The sequence below is a fragment of the Suillus plorans genome (genome assembly GCF_016647745.1).
Source record: "Suillus plorans strain S12 chromosome Unknown HD556scaffold_124, whole genome shotgun sequence".
In the NCBI taxonomy this organism is placed as follows: Eukaryota; Fungi; Basidiomycota; class Agaricomycetes; order Boletales; family Suillaceae; genus Suillus; species Suillus plorans.
In genome coordinates, this window is record NW_024537508.1 from 68,180 (window position 1) to 87,854 (window position 19,675).

General features: G+C 47.9%; 7 protein-coding genes and 1 non-coding gene across 8 annotated transcripts; 5 read left to right on the forward strand and 3 right to left on the reverse strand.

Moving 5' to 3' along the window:
• Positions 1 to 439: 439 nt before the first annotated feature.
• HD556DRAFT_1250616 (FMN-dependent alpha-hydroxy acid dehydrogenase) lies at positions 440 to 2,012 on the reverse strand (the record flags this gene model as incomplete). Its single annotated transcript, XM_041298947.1, has 6 exons — positions 440 to 617; positions 656 to 891; positions 944 to 1,361; positions 1,424 to 1,635; positions 1,692 to 1,816; positions 1,871 to 2,012. The coding sequence occupies 6 exons, from the start codon at positions 2,010 to 2,012 to the stop codon at positions 440 to 442; spliced, it is 1,311 nt and encodes a 436-aa protein (XP_041152426.1).
• A 388-nt stretch (positions 2,013 to 2,400) lies between these two features.
• Positions 2,401 to 2,482, forward strand: HD556DRAFT_t126. Its single transcript has one exon. It is a non-coding gene; the product is annotated as a tRNA-Phe (tRNA).
• Positions 2,483 to 3,080: 598 nt separating this feature from the next.
• HD556DRAFT_1250611 (P-loop containing nucleoside triphosphate hydrolase protein) lies at positions 3,081 to 4,472 on the forward strand (the record flags this gene model as incomplete). The annotated part of the gene is made up of 6 exons (XM_041298946.1): positions 3,081 to 3,144; positions 3,203 to 3,256; positions 3,311 to 3,692; positions 3,742 to 3,898; positions 3,949 to 4,128; positions 4,179 to 4,472. Coding segments are annotated over 6 exons (1,131 nt in total), but the record flags the coding sequence as incomplete, so codon positions are not given.
• Positions 4,473 to 5,457: 985 nt separating this feature from the next.
• On the forward strand, positions 5,458 to 8,105 carry HD556DRAFT_174644 (riboflavin synthase domain-like protein). Its single transcript, XM_041309802.1, has 10 exons — positions 5,458 to 5,811; positions 5,860 to 6,134; positions 6,183 to 6,458; positions 6,508 to 6,635; positions 6,681 to 6,853; positions 6,901 to 7,050; positions 7,108 to 7,216; positions 7,264 to 7,407; positions 7,461 to 7,683; positions 7,735 to 8,105. Exons 1-10 carry the CDS (start codon positions 5,632 to 5,634, stop codon positions 7,877 to 7,879), a joined length of 1,803 nt encoding a protein of 600 aa, XP_041152428.1. The 5' UTR covers positions 5,458 to 5,631; the 3' UTR covers positions 7,880 to 8,105.
• HD556DRAFT_1522138 (uncharacterized protein) lies at positions 8,001 to 11,502 on the forward strand. Its single transcript, XM_041309181.1, has 20 exons — positions 8,001 to 8,163; positions 8,226 to 8,554; positions 8,665 to 8,719; positions 8,782 to 8,796; positions 8,862 to 8,888; positions 8,950 to 8,998; positions 9,051 to 9,366; positions 9,427 to 9,544; positions 9,595 to 9,609; positions 9,668 to 9,690; positions 9,738 to 9,761; positions 9,816 to 9,895; positions 9,944 to 9,977; positions 10,038 to 10,167; positions 10,220 to 10,421; positions 10,474 to 10,497; positions 10,547 to 10,616; positions 10,669 to 10,884; positions 10,939 to 11,107; positions 11,162 to 11,502. The coding sequence occupies exons 2-19, from the start codon at positions 8,393 to 8,395 to the stop codon at positions 11,089 to 11,091; spliced, it is 1,713 nt and encodes a 570-aa protein (XP_041152429.1). The 5' UTR covers positions 8,001 to 8,163; positions 8,226 to 8,392; the 3' UTR covers positions 11,092 to 11,107; positions 11,162 to 11,502.
• A 225-nt stretch (positions 11,503 to 11,727) lies between these two features.
• On the reverse strand, positions 11,728 to 14,818 carry HD556DRAFT_174848 (glycoside hydrolase family 37 protein). The gene is made up of 11 exons (XM_041309803.1): positions 14,509 to 14,818; positions 14,044 to 14,455; positions 13,847 to 13,981; positions 13,761 to 13,795; positions 13,632 to 13,700; positions 13,455 to 13,581; positions 13,191 to 13,394; positions 12,801 to 13,137; positions 12,403 to 12,750; positions 12,262 to 12,352; positions 11,728 to 12,211 (listed from the first exon to the last, which is right to left on the reverse strand). The coding sequence occupies exons 1-11, from the start codon at positions 14,734 to 14,736 to the stop codon at positions 11,942 to 11,944; spliced, it is 2,256 nt and encodes a 751-aa protein (XP_041152430.1). The 5' UTR covers positions 14,737 to 14,818; the 3' UTR covers positions 11,728 to 11,941.
• An 855-nt stretch (positions 14,819 to 15,673) lies between these two features.
• On the reverse strand, positions 15,674 to 18,491 carry HD556DRAFT_1425244 (uncharacterized protein). Its single transcript, XM_041304604.1, has 8 exons — positions 18,325 to 18,491; positions 18,022 to 18,275; positions 17,796 to 17,966; positions 17,677 to 17,742; positions 17,081 to 17,617; positions 16,853 to 17,022; positions 16,349 to 16,805; positions 15,674 to 16,297 (listed from the first exon to the last, which is right to left on the reverse strand). The coding sequence occupies exons 2-8, from the start codon at positions 18,226 to 18,228 to the stop codon at positions 15,983 to 15,985; spliced, it is 1,923 nt and encodes a 640-aa protein (XP_041152431.1). The 5' UTR covers positions 18,229 to 18,275; positions 18,325 to 18,491; the 3' UTR covers positions 15,674 to 15,982.
• On the forward strand, positions 18,492 to 19,674 carry HD556DRAFT_1425246 (cytoplasmic protein). Its single transcript, XM_041304605.1, has 8 exons — positions 18,492 to 18,563; positions 18,614 to 18,661; positions 18,717 to 18,884; positions 18,940 to 18,992; positions 19,048 to 19,098; positions 19,154 to 19,163; positions 19,212 to 19,351; positions 19,403 to 19,674. Exons 1-8 carry the CDS (start codon positions 18,539 to 18,541, stop codon positions 19,538 to 19,540), a joined length of 633 nt encoding a protein of 210 aa, XP_041152432.1. The 5' UTR covers positions 18,492 to 18,538; the 3' UTR covers positions 19,541 to 19,674.
• The last annotated feature ends 1 nt before the right edge of the window (position 19,675 follows it).

A 19,675-nucleotide genomic window follows, 5' to 3' on the forward strand; every position in this document is an offset into this window, starting at 1 on the left:
ATGATCAAGTTGTTGAATTCGCACCATGTGAGGTCATTTGCCAACTCGGCCCGAAACCAAGACGAAGCCGCAGTGACGAGGCTCACCATTTTCTGAAGCACGTCAGCTGGTTACCGGTCCAATAGTTCATTTATGCAAGTGGGAAAATCTTGCTGGAAGTTCCATGATTGCAGAGTCGTGATTTACTGATCACTCAAGTGCTGGTAAAACCAGATGCTCAAGACATTACTCCCGGTGTTGTTTACAAGATCCAGGCACGGCAGAAGCCTGAGATGACTGTGACATCTAAAGGCAATTTCGCGGTTTGACAAACTTTCAGCGAGTATACTGCATTTCTGCTTTGATGAGCTTCGAGATGTCATTTGGGATACATAGTTCATAATACAGTCTAATACAGTCTTCCTATAAATGAAAGAATTGATGTGTTGATTTGTGCCGTTCAATCATCTACGAGTTCGAGAAGTTCGTCCCGCTTCCCAATAAGGTCGTTGACATCACTGTACCCGCAGAGACCCATCGTGATATGCATATCGGTCACGGTTTGCATCAAAATCTGTTCGACTCCCGCCTGTCCGGCAGTGGCAAGTCCGTACATGTATGGGCGAGCAACTAGGATTCTTTAATAAGAAACTACCACTGCAGAAAATTAGAACACGTACTGAGGACTCCCTGTGCACCCATTGCCATGGCCTTGATGACATCACTGCCTGTGCGAATACCAGAGTCGAAGAGGATCGTCAGGTCACCTTTCGCCTGCGCTTGGATAATCTTCTGTGAGCGCATGATCTTGGCTAATGCATCCAAGGAGCCAATAGCACCATCGACTTGCCGTCCGCCGTGATTGGATACAATGATACCGTGAATGCCCATATCAATAGCTTTCTCCGCATCCTGTTGCGAGCGTTGTCATAAGTCATCGTGGAACTAAAAGACATCAACTTACGGATGTCCGCTGAATCCCCTTCAGAATGATAGGTCCATCCCAGTGATCTTTGATAAATTGTAGATCCTCCCAGGACCTGAAAGAGCCCGAGTTGGTTTGTCCGAGCCACTCCTTGCCCAGTTTCATTGCTTTCTGGGCATTCACATCGCCTTCTTTCAACGCCGCGTTTCTAATCTCCTCTGGCTCGAAAGGGAACTTGGTGCTCTCGTGCACAGGTTCGTATCCGTGGCGCTTCATGAACACGGGGTCAGACAAGCCAACCTGGATACCAACGCCATAAAAGAAGGGTATGTAAGCGGTGTCAAGGTCATGTGGACGCCAACCCAAGAGCATGGTGTCGAGCGTGATCACGAGTGCAGAGAAGCCTGCAGCTTTGGCACGGTTAAGAAGGGATATTGTTATCTCGTCCGTGCGCGGCCTGAGGTGTTCGCAGTCGAGTTATGATAAGTGAAATGGATGGTGATGCAAGATTGAACATACCAGTAGAGCTGATACCACCGCTGACCATTTGGCCCATTTGCCTTTGCGACATCCTCGATTGACCGGGATGATGCTGAGCTCATAATGTAAGGAATTCCGCAGGCAGCGGCAGCCCTTGCAGTTGCGAGTTCTCCGTCTGCATGCAAGATACCCTGTACACCTATGGGTGCGATAAAAAGAGGTGCGTGGAACTTCTGTCCAAAGATCGTTGTCTACCCAAATACAGAAATACATTAGACAGGGGTATCATGTGCTCATAAATACTCACCTCGACATTTCGGTTAGTGCAGTCCCTGAGCATTGCAGGAACGATTTTCCACCGGTTGAACGCGCGCCTATTTGCGGCGTCTGTCGAGCACGTTCCCGCACTCCCAAATGTGTACATGTATGCCGCTAGCAACCTCGTTCGAATCAAGAGTTGGTACTTGAGCGGATGATAATACTCACGGAGATGGTCTTTCATTATCTCCCGGGCTGTGTCCTCTATCTCTTTCAGTGCGAAAGAGCCCAGAACAGGTGGTTTTGCATGTCCATAGATATCACCAAAGTATTTCATCCATTGAGTTGATTGCACAGGAGCAGCCGACATGGTAGAGAGGTGATGGAGAGTCTGGGAAGGCAACGGTGGTCAGTATGACTTATTTAAGACAGCTTCAACCACTAGCATCTACCCGATAAGCTGACGTAGCTAGAGAACGTGACAGGGATTGCAGCATTCGATTATGACCGGTGACAGAAGTTATCGGCTGCCGATTCAGACACATGATTTCTCCTTACGAGATTATCATGGTTATATATCCGGAGCGGACCCGTTTTTCCGCTTGCCACGGGCACTAGAGTCTGATACGGAGAACGTTCAGCTGGCTTCAGCAGGGTTCGCCAACAGATGACCACGTAACAATTACCATTCACCGTGAGATCGACCTAGATAGGATGTAATGTCGACTTATAGCTGTCGAGTAGAGCGCTTAATCGAAGCCGGGATAGCTCAGCTGGGAGAGCAACAGACTGAAGTGTGATGTTTTCTGGAGGTCCCGTGTTCAATCCACGGTCCTGGCATCTCTTTTTGCTTTACTTTGACGACAAGTAAAACCAAACACGATGGACAAACGACAAAAGTTAAACTTATGCAATCTCGGAAGAAGAGAGGCTCTGACTCAGCCGCTGAAGCTTGAAGTGTGGCTCTATTGAATTCTAAAGCTCTTGTCAAATACATATAAACAACACTATGAAAATCTTGTGATTAACGACCGTTACCGACCACGCTGCTGCCAGTCACCACGTCCTCCTTCTCAATCCTTAGAAGTCGCGGGCACGAAAATATACTCTCTGACTGCAGAATACATTATCAAGCTTCTTTTCCTCTTCGATGGCATCTTCCCTGAGCACAAGACGCTTAATAATCCTGGATGGTATGCTTTACCGTCGGTTTCGTTTACAAATGCCGCTTACTATGCTGATACGATTGCAGTTGCTCTATTCCTAGCTTCACAGGTGATTATTCGATTTGTCAATCATTTTGCTCCCGAGAGCTGAGGATCTGCGTTAGGCAGCGGTTTACTGTGCTATTCGCGTGCGTCTCCGTAATGGAAATTTCTGGGAAGCATAGTTAACATCCTTGTAGTGGTACTTCAAGCGGAGTGACGACCGGACAACAAAGAGTGCTGAAGCAATCAAGAAGATCATCGGGCAAAAGAACCTCAAGCTAGATGAGTATGAGAGTGCGTGTGACTCTTCGGCTGCGCGCCACTTCCTGCTGACCTCTGGGACTTCTTACAGGAGCGATATCAAAGGAGGTTGTTCACCCAGACGAAATCGCCGTCCGATTTAACGGTTTGTCCGCCGTCTTCTGCGAATGAATCTCCCATGCCAACCAAAATTTCTCAGACATCGGGGGTCTGGAGTCAATCGTATCGTCTCTCCGCGAAACCATAATTTACCCTTTAATCCACCCCGCTCTTTTCACCTCAGCGTCTCCCCTCCTCGGGGCTCCAAAAGGTGTTCTACTCTACGGACCTCCGGGATGTGGGAAGACTATGCTCGCTCGTGCGCTGGCCAAGGAATCAGGCGCAACATTCATTAACGTTCCCGCATCAACGCTCACAAATAAGTGGTTTGGTGAGTCCAACAAGCTAGTCGCAGGTCTGTTCAGCCTCGCCCGGAAGGTCCAACCTGCGATCATATTTGTCGATGAGATCGACTCCTTCCTGAGGGAACGCCGCGGAGATGACCACGAAGTCATGGGTATGATGAAGGCAGAATTTATGACGTGAGCGATGCCTTTTCAGCTCGAATTTTGACTGACCTTTGGTGCTTAGTTCATGGGATGGCTTGACATCGGGGTCTGACAGGATACTAGTGCTCGGCGCGACAAACAGACCGGGTGACATTGACCCTGCAATTCTGCGGCGCATGCCGAAGCGGTTCGCTGTGGCTCTTCCAGATGCAGAACAGAGATTCAAAATTCTGTCTCTAGTACGTATCTATATCACCGATGGACAATTGCGCGCTCTGAACTCCATCAGATGCTCAAGGACACGAAACTGGATCCTCAGCTTTCCCTGCGCCTCCTTGCTTCTCAGACAACCGGATTCTCTGGTTCTGATTTGCGCGAATTATGCCGCAACGCTGCGATGGTCCCAGTGAGGGAATGTATGCGCGCCATGGAGCACGACGAAGAAGCGCTGATGAAGGTCGAGAAAGAGGTGCGCTTTTTCAGATGTCATTCATGAACCTCGCTAACTGAACCTACAAGGGCTTCACTATGCGTTCGCTCACCCTCACCGATTTCTACGACGCGGAAGGATCGACGCTCCAACCACCCGATCCAGAGGATGAACCCATATCATTGCAAGCATTCATCGACACTCATCCGGAGCTGAGTCCACAGACAGACAAGGATCTTGCAACAAAGGAAGCTCTGGTTATCGAGGAAGTTTCCGAGTACGAGAGTGATAACGAGTCAAGACTTCAAACCGATGACGAATCGACGGTACTTGGCGGCGACGATGCATCGGCACTGAAAGATGAGAACAGTGGCGACTCATGATATCTATCCCATTTATTACGTCTCAAGTTTCACGGACTGCATTATTGAGTAGCACTGATTATCATCATATAGAGTAGTATAACTGATCATCTCCACTATGAGAAAATCGATACAAGATAAACAATCAGATTGAGTATTGTAGGATTACCCTCATCATGCGCTATTGCCGCAGGACGGCATGTATACTATGTAATCTCCTGAGGGGCCCAGGCAAAGTGAAGAGCTTTGGGACGGCACAGAAAAGCGTACCAACCGCCGTCCCATGTTTGTCCTTGTCCTCCTCCAGGTGTTCGGGTTCTTGCTTCAAGTTACCCCAATAAACTGTTGTTACCTCCCTTACCATCGGTACCAGGAACAAGAATACACGACCTCCAGGTCTCAAGTATGTTTTTGTGTATTGTGTTAGCAGATATGCTCACAAAGAGGTCCGCACGTAAGCCGCAAAAGTGCTTAGGGTAGAAGCAGGGTAGGCCCAAAGGCGGTAGGTTCAGGGTGTCGGATGCGATATATATGCGGCATATCGATCCGTTCGTCATCGGAGGTCGAGAACAATGCAGGCAGCTGGATGGTACACGGTCAAGACAAGGAAGACGCTGTGACAAAGGTATAGACGTCGACGTAGTCATCAAAGAGGTCATGTTGAGGCCATACGCATCGAGGCGGCATAAGGAAACTCTGAGTCTCTCTCCACTCCCATGTTCCTTCCGGCCTATGATCGAACTCGGTACCGTCAGCGTTGCGCACCACGCCATCCATATCTGAATCCGGCCCGAGCATAAATGCAACGCTGCAGCGGCTATGCGCTGGAGTCTCGTAGGTCGATGCTAGAGAGCGTCGAAGTGGCCAGCCATATCTCTATGTCTCCGCTGGCCTTTCTCCTCGTCCTGTGAAAATTTGAACTTATGGCAAACTTATGGTCCTAATTAGCCATTGTTTGTTATTGTGTGGTACGCATATTCGGCAGACGTGCGCGTGACGCCCTAGGCTGGAATATCGGGTCTTTCGGCTATAGTCTAGGTGGTTTTCCCGAAGTCCAATCCATCGTGACAGTTATCTGGTGACTTCTAGCTCCTGGAGTCAGACCTTGAAAGAAGAAAGGCAAACGTTCTTTTTTCCACAGCTGTCTGAAAATCTACCTTCATGTTCATTAGACGGACATATGTCTACACACGGTGATCATGGAACAGAAGAACATCAACATTCATCTGCGTCTCGCGAACTTTTGATTCTCTACGCTACGGAAACAGGTACAGCTCAAGAGACTGCTGATCGCATTGCGAGAGAATGTCGAAGAGTCCATTTTCACTGTCGTGTGCAGAGCATGGATGCGTATCCACCAGTAGGCGGCTTCCTAATCGTTGTAACATAATATTCAGGTCCTGTGCAGGAAACATTGATTTCGGAACACTTGGTCATCTTCGTGGTTTCGACCACTGGCTGGGGAGCTGAACCCAGAGCCATGAGTTCATTATGGAACATGTTGTTGAGGTCCGATCTCCCAAATGACCTATTCGAGGATATGGATTTTTGCGTGTTCGGCCTTGGAGACACGGCCTACGAGAAATTTTGTTGGCCGGCGAAGAAGTTATCGAGAAGGATGCAGAGTTTGGGAGGGTATGAAATTTGCTCACGAGGAGAAGGAGATGAACAGCATCGCATGGGGTGTGTATTCTTTGTTTACTATGTTTCGCGTGGCTGATCAAAGTGCAGGGTAGACGGTGCATTGGATCCATGGATCGAATGTCTCCTAGAAGTTCTCACACAGCTCTACCCACTACCGCACGAGCAAGATAATATTCCTGCTGGTCGACCACCACCTCGCGTATCCTTGAGCAATGTGGGATCTGATACGTCGCTGGATCCGGATCCTCTAGATGAGGACACGAAGTTTCATACAGCTTCGGTGAAATGTAACAGACGGATCACTGCGGAAGATTGGTTTCAGGACGTACGCCATTTCGAGTTCTCCTTCGAAGACGATATAAAGTACGAGTCTTTGCCTTTGGAATTTGCGGCTACTGATGGGAAAACTCAGATATAATCCTGGAGATGTTGCTGTGATTCATCCGTCTGCACCTGCATCAGAAGTCGACTCTTTCCTTGTCACCATGGGCTGGGCAAATGTTGCCGATAATTTCTTCACAGTTGAACATACAATGTTAGGTACGACAAACCAGGACCCAGTAAACCTCATCTGACATCTTACAGATCAAACGTTGCCCGACCATCTACCGAAAATTGTTTCCCTTCGAATTCTATTCACACGCTATCTCAATTACAATGCTGTGCCCCGTCGCTCCTTTTTCCAACTGCTGCGATATTTTGCTATCGATGAGCTCGAACGCGAAAAACTTGATGAATTTGTATCGATAGAAGGAGCGGTACGTCGAGTTTCCTCATTTTTCTTTCTTTTATTGAAGACGTGCAGGACGAAATGTATGATTATTGTCAACGCGTGAAACGTACGATCTGGGAAGTGTTGTCCGAGTTCCGGTCCGCAAGGATACCGAGAGAGTATGTCTTTGACTTGTTCCCTCCGCTGAGACCGAGAGAGTTCTCAATTGCTAGTTCTATCGAGGTGAGCTCGAGTTAGAATGCGTTCACTGCAGTTCAATTCACCTCTGGGTTTTATCAGTTCCATCCCCGTGAAATCCATCTCTGCGTTGCTATAGTGCGCTATCGCACAAAGTTGAAAATTCATCGAAAAGGCGTCTGTACTAGTTATCTATCAGGGCTCAAATTAGGTCCGCATGGCGTTCTAGCGTAGTTGCTGAACTCATATCATTTCCAGGAGATACTCTTCGTATCGGTCTCAGAAAGGGCTTCATTTCACTTCCTACAGATCCAAACACACCAGTGGTGTGTGTGGGTCCAGGGACAGGCATCGCACCCATGCGTGCTGTCATTGAACAACGCATACACAAAGGACACACTAGTATGTTGGCTGTCTTTTTATATCAGCTCAGAGTTGATCCTTGATGACCCCAGATACTACCTTATACTTCGGTTGCCGTTCTGCACACAAGGATCAGCATTATCACAAGGAATGGGAATCTCATGCGGAAGAACGAAAAATCCGCTACCGCGTTGCGTGTTCTCGTGATGGACCAGAGGGCGTCAAACGGACGTATGTGCAAGATCTGATGAAAGAGGATGCACAGTATATTTGGACAATGCTGGGGCAGCAACGAGGCATCCTTATCATCTCAGGGTGGGTCCAGATTATATGTAACACGTGGTGAACTCTAAGCCTTTATGATAGTTCTTCGAACAAAATGCCCAATGCCGTCCGTGAAGCTGTGCGAGGTGCAGTGGAGAGGTTCGGAGGAAGGTCGAATGCTGAGGCTGTGGAGTATGTTGCTGCGATGGAGAGGGAGGGAAGGTTAATCGAGGAATGTTGGAGCTGAGAATATCCGAAACTAGTGAGCATCAAATCGTGAAGAAGATGATACACTTTGATAAGCAGATTTCGCAATTTACGTTGGTAGCATCAACCTTCGGACTCAAAACTGAGCCTGTGATCATTCAAATCTGCAAAACCACTGAAATGAACGCTTGATATGATCCCACAGATTGGATATCTTCGGATGTAGAAAGCTGCAGACGCTCTTCTGGCGCAATGAATTCGTTATATTGAAATCATTTCGAAACAAGTATTGATTATAAAATAACAGCAATACATACACACTTGGTGAGAAAGCCATCCTTATGTTGTACTTGTGAATGGCATTTGATCGGGCAGGTTCGCCACAGTTCAATAGGTTTTCGGCGAGCGACGGTGTAATCAGTGACGGAAAAGGAAAAAGATAAGATGTGAGGTGAGGTGATGTTGAGGTATAAAAACACGCATGAGAATTTCCATTACAGAACGTTCCTTGCTTTTGTTCTTGCCTTTTTGAATTAACCTGGGTAAATAGAGAATGGCTGAAGTCGTGTCGCCCGCAGGAATCCTCCCTCACATACCCGACGACCTCACGCTTGCGCAGTTCATATTGGATGCAGAACATGTCAGGAAGCCCGTTCGTAAGAATGATGCCTGGATTATTGATGACCAGAGTGGGAGAAAGATCGGACTTGAGGAGGTGAGTGTAGTCAGCAATTATTTGCTGGGTAATGTGCAAAAATTGATTTGGGGTTAACGTTATCTGCTGTTCCGGTCGATGGTTGCCACGACTAATCGTATACTTCACAGCTCAGAACTCGGACGTATGGTCTGGCTAATGCGTTGAGTATCCGCTATAACATCCGTCCGTTCTTTACATTTTCATAATACTGACCGGTGTATACTGACTCCTCTGGCTCCGCATAGAGGAGGACGATGTTGGTAATGACACTATAATTCAAGCACTTGCAAATATTGATGATTCCCTCATTCTGCGCGCCTGATAGTGTTGATCTACAGTCCAAATCATACTGGTATGCGAGCTAGCTTCGCCACACGCAGTGTATATCTGGTTTGACAGTATGAATTCTGTAGATTACCTTGTGGCTGCTTGGGCGGCTCACAGACTTGGTGCTGCCGTATCGTATGCTCAATTCCTCTAAGTCGCCTAAAACATCCTGAAACACACCCACAAGCGGTGCCAACCCGCTATTTACAGTCGACGAACTTGTATATCAAATCAATACAGTAAAAGCAGCCGTAGTTATCACGCACCCGGACTCGCTCAAAGTGGCCCTGTCGTCTGCACATGCCGCTGGTGTATCCACTGATCGCATCATTCTTTTTGACGTCGAGGATGCGGATACCGCGCAGAAATTGACTGTGCAAGCTTTGGTTTCGCAAGGTCTTGCGAGTGTTCCAAACTTCACGGAACGGAAACTTGCTCCTGGTGAAGGGAAAACTAAGGTGGCCTTTCTGAATTTTTCCAGTGGGACCACTGGTCGCCCGAAGGTGAGCACGTATTTCGCAAGGACCTGCAAGTGGATGAAACTTGCACATGCTATACATTAGGCCGTTGCAATTCCCCACTACTCACCGATTGCAAATATCATTCAGCTTGCCACGCACCACAAAGTCGGCGAGGAATATGCCGGTCAAAGATTTAAACCTGGTGACATATGCTGTGGCGGTGCGTGCGTTACTATCCATCTGAAGGGCTCGGCTTGATTAACTGTGCAGTGCTTCCTTTATATCGTGAGCCATTACCGTTCTTGCAACGTCGTTATGTTGTTATGAAAATGGGTATTTCCAGATATCTATGGATTGGTGTTCAATGTACGAGCTCAGTTCATTTGGTTGTTGCATTACTGAATATCTTGTAGGTCCATTATATCTTTTTCTGCGGAGTGCGTCGTTATACGTCTGAGCCTGCACTCGTGGATTGACTGAAGCACACCCAGATGACGCTTGTCTTAACAGCGAAATATAACTTTCTGGACTTTTTAAAGAGTATAATCAGGCACCGCATTACTCATCTTATGTATGTCGTTCTCGAGCTTTCTTTGACCTCACCTGAGCATGACTTTAGGTTGGTCCCCCCACAAATTGTACTACTATGCAAGGTCGGCGAGTCGTAATTCCGGAATGATCGGGTCTCTCACCCATCTGCGTTTGCCACTCAGCATCCAGCTGTCAAGAGTTACAATTTTAGTCATGTTCGATACATCACCTCGGGCGCTGCACCCATGTCTCGTGAGGTAATGGAGCAGCTTGTTCAGATATTCCCGAATGCCGCACTTGGGCAGAGCTATGGTTAGTCCATCTCTGAATGATGTATATCTATGTCTCATCCTAGCGGCCACAGGCCTTACCGAATCAGGGCCTGTTATAAGCAGTTGGGCACTAGATAAGAAATGTGACTTGAGTGGTGGTACTGGCCAACTCCTTCCCGGTATTATTGGCCGCGTGGAGAAACCCGATGGCACTCTTGCCGACTTTGATGAACCTGGAGAGCTTGTCGTAAAGACACAGGCGTTTGCGCTTGGTTATGCAAACAACCTAGAAGCGTATGAAATTATCTTCCTTATACTACTCACGCATTAACCATGACGTAATCAGAACGAAGGAAACCTTTGTAAATGGGTGAGTAGGTAGGCCTTCAATTGACTGATGACTGACGTTTCGCTTCCAGATGGCTCCGTACCGGTGATGAGGTGATGATGAACCGCAAGGGCGAAATCGTAGTCCTTGACCGGTTAAAGGTTGGGTGACTGACCTTAGACTGTTGTCTCGTCTGACCGAGTACCCCTACAGGAAATGTTGAAGGTCCGTGGATTCCAGGTCGCACCTGCCGAACTCGAAGGGTGCATTCTGGACCACCCCGACGTGACTGATACATGCGTGGTTGGAATACAAGATGAATATAGTGGCGAATTACCACTGGCATTCGTTGTTCTCCGCCCCGGGGCTGTTAAACGTGTCGAAGAAAGTCCTTTAGCCGTGGAGGAGATCAAAGCGTCTATTATGAAGGTAAGCGCTTCGAATCACCAGAGAACGTGTGGCGCTTATATTTCGACTTTACAGCACGTTGCTGATAACAAAGTTGGCTACAAGAAGCTCGCTGGAGGTGTCGAGATCATTGATATTATCCCAAAGAACCCGAGCGGTAAACTTTTGAGGAGGGTGCTAAGAGACAAGGCCAGGGAGATGCGGATGAAACCCAAAGCGAAGCTGTGATATGGTGGTTCTGGTTGTGAGTCGTCTGTACACTGAATTATACCATTATTTGTCATTCTTTCGTCGATAGGTCCTCCTACAGTCACGCACTCTTCAGCACACCATCTGTATGATACTGAATGATACTGAACCTTCCGACATTCATAGAATCGTTGATTTAACACAGAAAGAGGGGTTGTTTTCTAGTCTAGAATACATCGCCCCACTACTGTAGTATGATTGGTGGCCCAATAAGATGCTGGATGACAGTGAACATGATGTTATGTTCATTCCATTTTTACTTATACTAGAGGAGACTGGAGATGTAACTCATACATGTCACCGTGGATAGGCTGAAAGTTACCACATGTGGCTGTACTCAGCTACAGCACCATGTCAATTTTGAGGTTTTGCCATGCAAGACACGAGTAGTTTAGAGGGTTCATACTTGAAGGAGTATTGCTTCTCTCTCACATTCTGTGCCAAATTTTGCTCTCTGCCATAAGAGTGTCAAATTTCTGAGTGTACGAGTGCGGGTTAACCACTGAAGCCTCTGATATCGCATTTGACAGGGTTGTAACTCCAGCAAGTATTGGTCGCCTGACCTTGGAAGACTTGTATGATAAAACAGAAACCAACCCACATAAAGTACTCAATGTGTGGCAGATTCTGTTCCTATGATGATCGGGTTGGGTGCAGGCTGCGCGGATGAGACTTCCGCGTGAAGGTCCAGCTGGTAAGAGTTACAATAGATTTCTACACACCACAAAGGGAAAATAACAACAAAAGTGTACTGATGTAACAGGTTTGCGCCATACTCTATGTACGCGAGGTTTTGGACCTCAGAGTCAACAATCGGCATCCGCAACATCTACAAGATCGCAGATGCCATAAAAGTCATCACCACGGCAATGATAACGCCCCTCGACGATGCTTGTAGACCGACAGCCGCGCTCGTGCTGGTAGTAGTACTAGTAGTAGCAGCGACGACTGGTGGACATTGCGGAGCAACAAGCTGCTCGCCGTATGTAGAGGCAACCCAAAGGAGTACGCCGTTCGTCCATCCGAATCCAGCCTGAACGGTGTATTCACCGCCACCACCAGAAGCGTCGACATTGAGGTTGGAAAACTTCTCAAACATCTGTATTACACGTGAGTATATGGTCTGAAGAATCATTGAGAATGACGGACGTTACCAGTGTTACCAACGCTGTCGGTTATATTTAGCTCACTAGTTGGAAGCTGGGGAAGCAATCCTGGAATTGAACCACCAGTGGCATGCCTGAGGAAGTCTCAGCACGTTTCATTGAAGAACAGGTGTATCCCACTTACCAACTGCAGAGCACGCTAACGTAATATCTGTTAGCCAGCTCGCGTTGAAGCGTGTCCCTCCACCCTTCGCCCGCAGTGGCATTTCCGCCATTAATAACAGTACCGCTTAACTTGTTGATATCCGCCGCTGGACCAGTCGCGGTCGCGTTTTGATTAGTTTGTGATCCGAGGATCGGTTGACCAGGAAGTTGAGCTTCCGTAAAGCCAAGCTGGCCTGCCGGGACGAGATCATATGTAGACTGATTTGAGCCGGGTGTAGGCAACCCGTTGGTGGTAAGATTAGACGGAATAGCCTGGAGTGCCTGCAAGATGATGTACTGCAGTGGAGGCCAACAGTTCGGGGCGTCCCTGTAATATACGTGTCATAAGATCTACATGGAAAAGACGTAGAGAGCTACCATTGCAAGCCGGTCCAATCGACAAAAGTGACCGGAACTGTACCATTGTACTTGTTCACTGCCAAATTGACCGCTGCGAAGTAACCAAATGCATTGGATTGAGAGGCGAGGACTTCGTCGGGGATGATGCCGTTCCAAACAGGATAGTAAGTTGCGGCCGTAAATATATCGTTGCGGGCATTCGAAGTCAGGTTAAAGTCATAAAAAGCGAGCTTGGCTGGGTCCCAAAGGAGGTCCAGGATACCCTCACGAATGCCGGTAGCGACCTGGAGATGGTTGCTTGACGCAGTCGCATTGGACGTGCCGTAAAGCTCAGCAAGAAGCAATCTAGCCTTGTCTGTCATCCCAAAGTTCCCATCAACCAAAACGCACAACAACAAATTGACATACACAGAATACTGTTAAGACAGATTGGGATGTTGTTCTTCACATTGAGCGAACGCAGGCCAGGGTTGCCAAGCTGAGGGATAGCCTCAAAGCGTGAACTATAATCCCATCCGGTCTCAGCGCCAGATGCAAGCTCGCTGTAAAGCTCGGCAGCCTGATCATCCGTGAGGGGCGTAGAAAGAGTTGGGTCATGAACAGTCAGATAATCTGAATATTGGCACATTGAGAAAAAAAAGTAGGAGAGTCGGATTCACCAGAATAACCCACCAGTGAGATATGATTCAGGTCGAGGAGCAGTGTTGGTGACTGCATAGTGTGCCATCATGTAGGTCCGGTTGGTGTATGGGCTTGTAACTTCAATTGTACGATTATTTGCCCACCAGGCAAGCTCAGCCTGTACAGATCTTCAGAATGTGTACTCTACAAACGGAGTAGACTACTGACCTCAGCCAAAGGAAGAGCGCGTTGTAGAATCGAAGTATCTCCAGTTACGTTAACATAGTCATACACCATCTGTATCACGATTTGATGTCATGATCACATCGAAGAAATCCAAATCTCAGCAGAACTCACATGGATAAAGAGAGGTGGTTGTGACCGATTCAAGTCTATATCACCAACAATGAGATGCGCCGACTCATTCAGGACGATCTACTCACAATAGATACGACCACCGTTCGGAATGAAACCGAAGTTCTCGATCTCATCCATGAAGTTTTGCAAAGTGGTGTTTACAGTTTCATATAACTCTGACTGAAATAGACCCTGAATAATCCAGTAGCTGTCCCAGTAATCTGTCGAAAGCCACCAGATATCATCGATAGCCACCTGAGCAGAGACACAGAGAAACACGAACATTGTTCTCTAAAGCGACCACCAGGAATAACGAATGTATGGTTCAGGGGAATGAACGAGCCCTCGCACGTGCCGCCGGGGTAATCGTCACAGACAGCAGACTGGTTGGTATTACGGGCAAGCTGAGTCCAGTAACCATGAACAGTTTGCGCAAACGCCTTCAACAAAGGGTCTGTCACGTTGTTGAGGAATGCTGGAGTAGGATTGAAGTTCGTGAGGGCAGCAGCCTCCAGTTCAAGACCCTCCCCAAGGAAATCGTTATCAACAAAATTCACAACCTCCCCTTCGGTAGCCGTCGACAAGTTGAAGTTGCTGAAGTCTGCAAGAACTTGCTGAGAAGACTTGCCGGTTGGCTTATCCACGAAGGTCTTTGGGTCAGAGTACACCTGAGCGATATTGACTGTCTGCAACAACTGAACAAAGGTTAGTACTGGGACCCTCAAAATCATTGTAGACTGAAACGTACTGAACCAGCGCAAAATATTTGACCAATGCACCATCCTTGGGTTGGGGGTAGTGATGCCTGCGAAGGTAGAGTCGCGCCTAGTGATGCACTAGGGCTAGCCACCGCTGTCGAAATGGTCAATGTTGGCAACGCGGTGCCAGGCGCAGTGGTGGTAGTACTACTGATAGTAGCTGCCAATATGGTATGAACAAGGCCAGCGACGACCGCAACCTTCAAACTCGACACCATCGATGATGAGCGCGGGATATGTGGGTCCTAGTCACCAGCGACCCTAATAGCGTTACGAGATGTCGTATAGATACCAGGAGCTCTTGAAGCCTGCCACGACATAATCGCCAGCTCATGGGAGTTCTTATAGGCCGCCCTCCCATGCACACTAGGCGGCCACCCTGGCTACAAAACATTGACAAATCCTGGTATTGTTGATGATGCACATGGATCAGTTGCCTTGACCGAGGTCTGCTGACTCCGGCGTCTTGCAAATCTCCCGCAACATTTCAACTCGTAAGATGTCTCAATTCTCATCAATATCCCTGCCATGAAAGATCCGAGGACATCGGTAGGGGAATTTTCCCAGTGATGCAGTTTGGTACTAGTAACAACGATCGTAATTGGCGAACGGAGTTGCCCGTACGCCTCTAATTTGTCACTCATAATCATTGACACACTCATTCCTCCAGCAAATGCCCCGTAGTGCAGCATATACCAATGTATCAACTAGCCAGCAGACCCGCGACGCTTATGAAATACAAAACGCTTCAACCCGCCCATCTCATAGTTCAGTGAAGAGTTGTGCACGTGGACGTACCTGAAAATCCCTCAGCGTCAAATCGATGGCGACAGCAACGGGGTCGGGCCGAACTTCATCAGGGATTCAGAATGGAAGTCTCGTTCACCGGTAAAGCTACAGAAAAAGATGTTGAAAAGATGTCGAAGAAAATCTTGACAACCATGGTAGAATAACGTTTTACTGTGGTCGGGAGCAGGCGGCTTAGATGGGGTCAACGAGACCGACAGCATCGAGGAAAGGGTAAAACTCAACAAGTCGAAGGCTACCAAGGGTGCGCTTATTCAACAATAGCGCCTTGATACGGCGGCAGCGGAAATAGTCAGGTCTAGGCGCATATCTCATTACTCATTCCCTCGTCAATTAATAGCTCCAAACCGTTAAGCAGATCTTGAGAACTCAACAGCAAGGTGCCATGTGCAATTTGCAACATCCCAAAGGTCTTCACCGATCGATTGATACACGTACGCTCAGAAAGAAGTATCATTCGTCACGGGAATAGGTCAATGACGTACTTACGGATGCACCCTTTTAGCCCTTCCGCAGCCTATCAAGCATCCTAAATCCTCATCTGGCGTAGTGTAGTTGCTTCTCGAAGCTCATACACCTCAGCAGACATGATATTAATGCTACAACGCACCTGCCCCCTGAGCAGAGCAGCCCCAGCGTGAAAAGCCCACTCTCTGTTCAATCGACCATCAGCTTTTCCGTGTGCAGGCCTTCGCCGTATGCCATGCTCTCGAAGATTATTTGTCTCCAGATACTGATGGTGAATTCTTGTGCCTCTTCTTCCAAAACCTGTTTATGGATGTTTAGTGAATGAGAGGTACACCGACTATATGTAAGGCGCACCGGCTCCAACCCTTCGATAAGCTTGTGAGGCCCCTTGTGATCCTTAAGGTGCTCCACGACAAACATGACAAGGTCGTCATCCTCTAGTTCACCGAGATAGCTGACCATTCGACGGCGTATCAATGGCTCCAGCTTGCGGTCAATCATGGGCTATGGCACATTATTAGCAGGCAGCTTGTGCACGAACAACCAAATTCTTACATCTGAAACACCATCCCACCTGACTTTTGCCTTAAATAGCGCCTCCTTATTGTGGGGTACAGATTCCTTGATCATCTGGAGGCGTTCTTTGGCCTTATCACCTTCGGTGGCGCTAAAGTCAAGCTTAACGAGAGGCACCTTCCGCTTCTTGATGCCCTCTTCCTCCTCCTCTTCCTGTCCAAACACAGTCGGTTTCGTGTCCTTTGGAATAGGTTCTGCCTTGACAGGCGGGGGATTCAGTGATACGCTAAGCTTGACTGGCGCACCGTCATCAAGAAGCATGCCTGCTTTCCGCTGCTCTTCGGCAAGAGCTTGCATGTCCTCCATCTGGCGTGCGAGGAATTTCTCAGACTCGACACGAAGATTCTCTGTCTCACGTTCTTCATAGATGCGCGACTCAGAATCCGTTGCTTCTTCTGCAGCAAGCCTACGGGAACGAGTCTGTCTCCATCGTGTTCTGATAGACTATGAGCGAAATCACGGAGCACAAACTTGTAAACGTACCTGTCGACGTAAAACATTTCATCACTTTCGTCATCATCCCAAACATCCAAACGAGCTTGCATTTCAACACGATCCCGCTCTTCTGCCTCTTTGATTGCGTTCTGACGGGCTATCGAACGCTCCAGAGCTGCTATACGAGTGCGTTCTCGAGGCTCGTAGCGACGTTCGCGCTAGATCGTGAAGGTTAGTATGATGATTCTACCTGATGAAATAACTACTGCGACTTACGTCCCGGAAAGAAACCTCCTCGTCTCGCCGCCTGGCTTCCTTGCGGTCCTTTTCAAGTTCCTCGTCTGTCTTTCCGCTCTTGCCCGGCATACTCCGATCATCAGACCCCATTGCAGCGGCACCATCTTCGGCTTTTACAAACCCCACAGGTTTGCTGTATCCCTGAGCATCCTTTCCACGGGGTGCTGATTTACCAGGAATACCCTGTGGTGATTGTGGGGTTTGTGGCTTTCCCCATTCGCGGACTTTCGGTCCGCTCGGGGTAGGTGCAAGCTGTGGCATGGCATCACGAACATCACGTAACTTTTCCCGCTCCCGCTTTGCGGCTCGTTCACGAAATTGGGCGATTTCAGATATGACAAGACCACGCTGTGTCTCAGGAAGATCGGCTTCTTGAAGATCGTGTAGATGTGGTGGGATAACATATTTTTCTTTGTCGAGAAGACCGTTGTTGGCTGCTTCTTGCGATTGTTTATTGATCTCGGCTACTAATTCATCAACCTTGGTTTTTGCTTGTTGCAACATTGTCTCATCGGCCTAAGCGCATCATTCGTTAATTCATTGACGGTCAGGTAAGGAGAGTGGAGAATAATTACATCAGTTTTCATTTTTTGTGCAGAGTAGGCATCCAGAAAAAGCTTTGTCTTTTCATCGGCTTTGATCTGGATATTCGACGTAGGCTTGAAAGGAGAGATATATACAAAGCACGACGCACCAGTAATTTCTTGTTCGCACACCCATCCTCGAGTGCCGGTAACTCAACACCCTGCAAAAGAGCAAGACATCGTAAGGCAGAGTCAGGATCTTCAAACTCAGCAAATCCAAAACCCTGCGGCTTGTTCGCTGGGGTGATAAGGCGTTTGAAGGACTTGACGGGACCACACGCCTGGGAAGCCGCTTTAAGGGATTGACATGAGAGGATTTGGACATCTGATCCTTACCACAAGAAGTCTGTTCAGAAAGCTATCGGTGACACCGCCAGATATCGAGCCCACGAACAGAGATGTCAACTTCTGTGCTTGAGGAGGGACAAAGCCCTGGTGAAGCATCTGTTGCTGCTGTGCGAGAGCCGACATTGAGGGCCCCTGGCCGTATGATGGCAAAGGTGGACGCAGACCAAGTCCTAACCGATTTGGAATGGGTTGCATTTTGATTGAAAATGTATCTTGAAGTAACAGAAACTTTGCAATTGATTCTTTGGAAGAGTCAGTAAGACTCTGTCAGAAAATGACATTAAGACGCACAATTGAGATACTCTAAACGTTTTGATAAACAATCAGAACAGTAAAGCAAAGGGGAAGAAGGCAGAGGCTCGAGGCAAGCTTGCAGCTAGTGGATGTCACCGCGTAAGTAAGCGCTCGTTGTGGTTCGCGTGAAAGGGCAGCACCCGACATTTCCCACGCTCTTTCGTTTGTAAATCTAGTTTCCTACATCGTCCTGCTTCAAGTCGCGAGCGCAATGGTCCTCTTCTTCACTTCCACTGGTAAGTGCTTCTATCATATCAAGTTGCGGCAATACTGATATCTGGTATAGTGGTCGATCCGCCAGTAATGCTTTACATGGGCAAGGATAAAGTCGAGAGTGAGCCCAGCAACATCCATCACACAACACACTGAAGTTCACCATACCAGATCAGACGAAGATTTGATCAAATATGCATGGCCTCAGGATGTGTGGTTCCACGTCGACAAGCTGTCCTCTGCGCACGTCTATATTCGCATGCCACCGACCATGATCTGGGACAGTATTCCCCAGGCGCTTTTGACCGATTGTGCGCAGCTGGTGAAAGCTAATTCGATCGAAGGTTCGTGAGCATATTCAGGTCATCTATCGCCCGACGATCGATCTTGGATGTGAAGGAAATAAGAAAGACAACCTCACCATTATTTATACTCCTGGGAGTAACCTCAAGGTAGGTCTACCATAATCGCACGTACTTGCTGCCCACCTGAAGATGTTCATACCAGAAATCCGGAGACATGGCCGTCGGTCAGGTGTCGTTTCATAGTGACAAACAAGTACGTGTGCCTATATCTCGATCGTCGCTGCCGACTAAATGCTGTTGTTTGACAGGTCAAAAGAGGTTTCAATTTCCCCATTCAATCGTTTTCATTGCTCAATACCCCCTCAGTTCACATTCCAAAGCGAGAAAATGTAATTGTAAACCGTCTCAACAAGACAAAAGTCGAGCGGGATGTGGATCATGAGCAAGAGCGCGTAGAGCGCATCAAGAAAGAGAATGCAGAGAAAAGAGTTATAGCTGCTCAAAACGTTCGCTTCACACTATCTCACTTTCAAATCAAACACTAATTAAGAACACAGAAAAAAGCTGAAGCAGAGCTAGCCAAGGCTAGAGAAGCGGAGAAAGCTTCCCGCTCCTACGATTTGTTATTCGAAGTCGAGGAAGATCCTGATGCACCGAAGCTGACTGGGAAGGCTATCGAAGAGGACTTCATGTAATCGTATAAATCTGATCCAAGCGCCTGTCAACCATATTGTGCTCTCTTGAGTCCGTCGTAATATACCTGTATGGACTTATATATCAGGCAAATTGCCTCCTGTGATATCGGTAACCGGATAGTTTTGGGTCCTCCT

Coding starts and splice junctions, on each gene's coding strand:
- HD556DRAFT_174644 (XM_041309802.1), top strand. CDS start 5,632: ATGTCTACACACGGTGATCATGGAACAGAAGAACATCAACATTCATCT. Junction 5,812..5,859: donor GCATGGATGCGTATCCACCA/GTAGGCGGCTTC, acceptor GGTCCTGTGCAG/GAAACATTGATTTCGGAACA. Junction 6,135..6,182: donor GATGAACAGCATCGCATGGG/GTGTGTATTCTT, acceptor ATCAAAGTGCAG/GGTAGACGGTGCATTGGATC.
- HD556DRAFT_1425244 (XM_041304604.1), bottom strand. CDS start 18,228: ATGCAACCCATTCCAAATCGGTTAGGACTTGGTCTGCGTCCACCTTTG. Junction 17,618..17,676: donor CACAAAAAATGAAAACTGAT/GTAATTATTCTC, acceptor TGATGCGCTTAG/GCCGATGAGACAATGTTGCA. Junction 16,298..16,348: donor GGTGGGATGGTGTTTCAGAT/GTAAGAATTTGG, acceptor AATGTGCCATAG/CCCATGATTGACCGCAAGCT.
- HD556DRAFT_1522138 (XM_041309181.1), top strand. CDS start 8,393: ATGGCTGAAGTCGTGTCGCCCGCAGGAATCCTCCCTCACATACCCGAC. Junction 9,367..9,426: donor GGACCACTGGTCGCCCGAAG/GTGAGCACGTAT, acceptor GCTATACATTAG/GCCGTTGCAATTCCCCACTA. Junction 10,168..10,219: donor CGCACTTGGGCAGAGCTATG/GTTAGTCCATCT, acceptor TAGCGGCCACAG/GCCTTACCGAATCAGGGCCT.
- HD556DRAFT_174848 (XM_041309803.1), bottom strand. CDS start 14,736: ATGGTGTCGAGTTTGAAGGTTGCGGTCGTCGCTGGCCTTGTTCATACC. Junction 13,138..13,190: donor CTGTCTTAACAGTATTCTGT/GTATGTCAATTT, acceptor TTGGGATGACAG/ACAAGGCTAGATTGCTTCTT. Junction 12,353..12,402: donor GTTAGCGTGCTCTGCAGTTG/GTAAGTGGGATA, acceptor AGACTTCCTCAG/GCATGCCACTGGTGGTTCAA.
- HD556DRAFT_1425246 (XM_041304605.1), top strand. CDS start 18,539: ATGGTCCTCTTCTTCACTTCCACTG. Junction 18,564..18,613: donor CCTCTTCTTCACTTCCACTG/GTAAGTGCTTCT, acceptor TATCTGGTATAG/TGGTCGATCCGCCAGTAATG. Junction 18,885..18,939: donor GAAAGCTAATTCGATCGAAG/GTTCGTGAGCAT, acceptor TTGGATGTGAAG/GAAATAAGAAAGACAACCTC.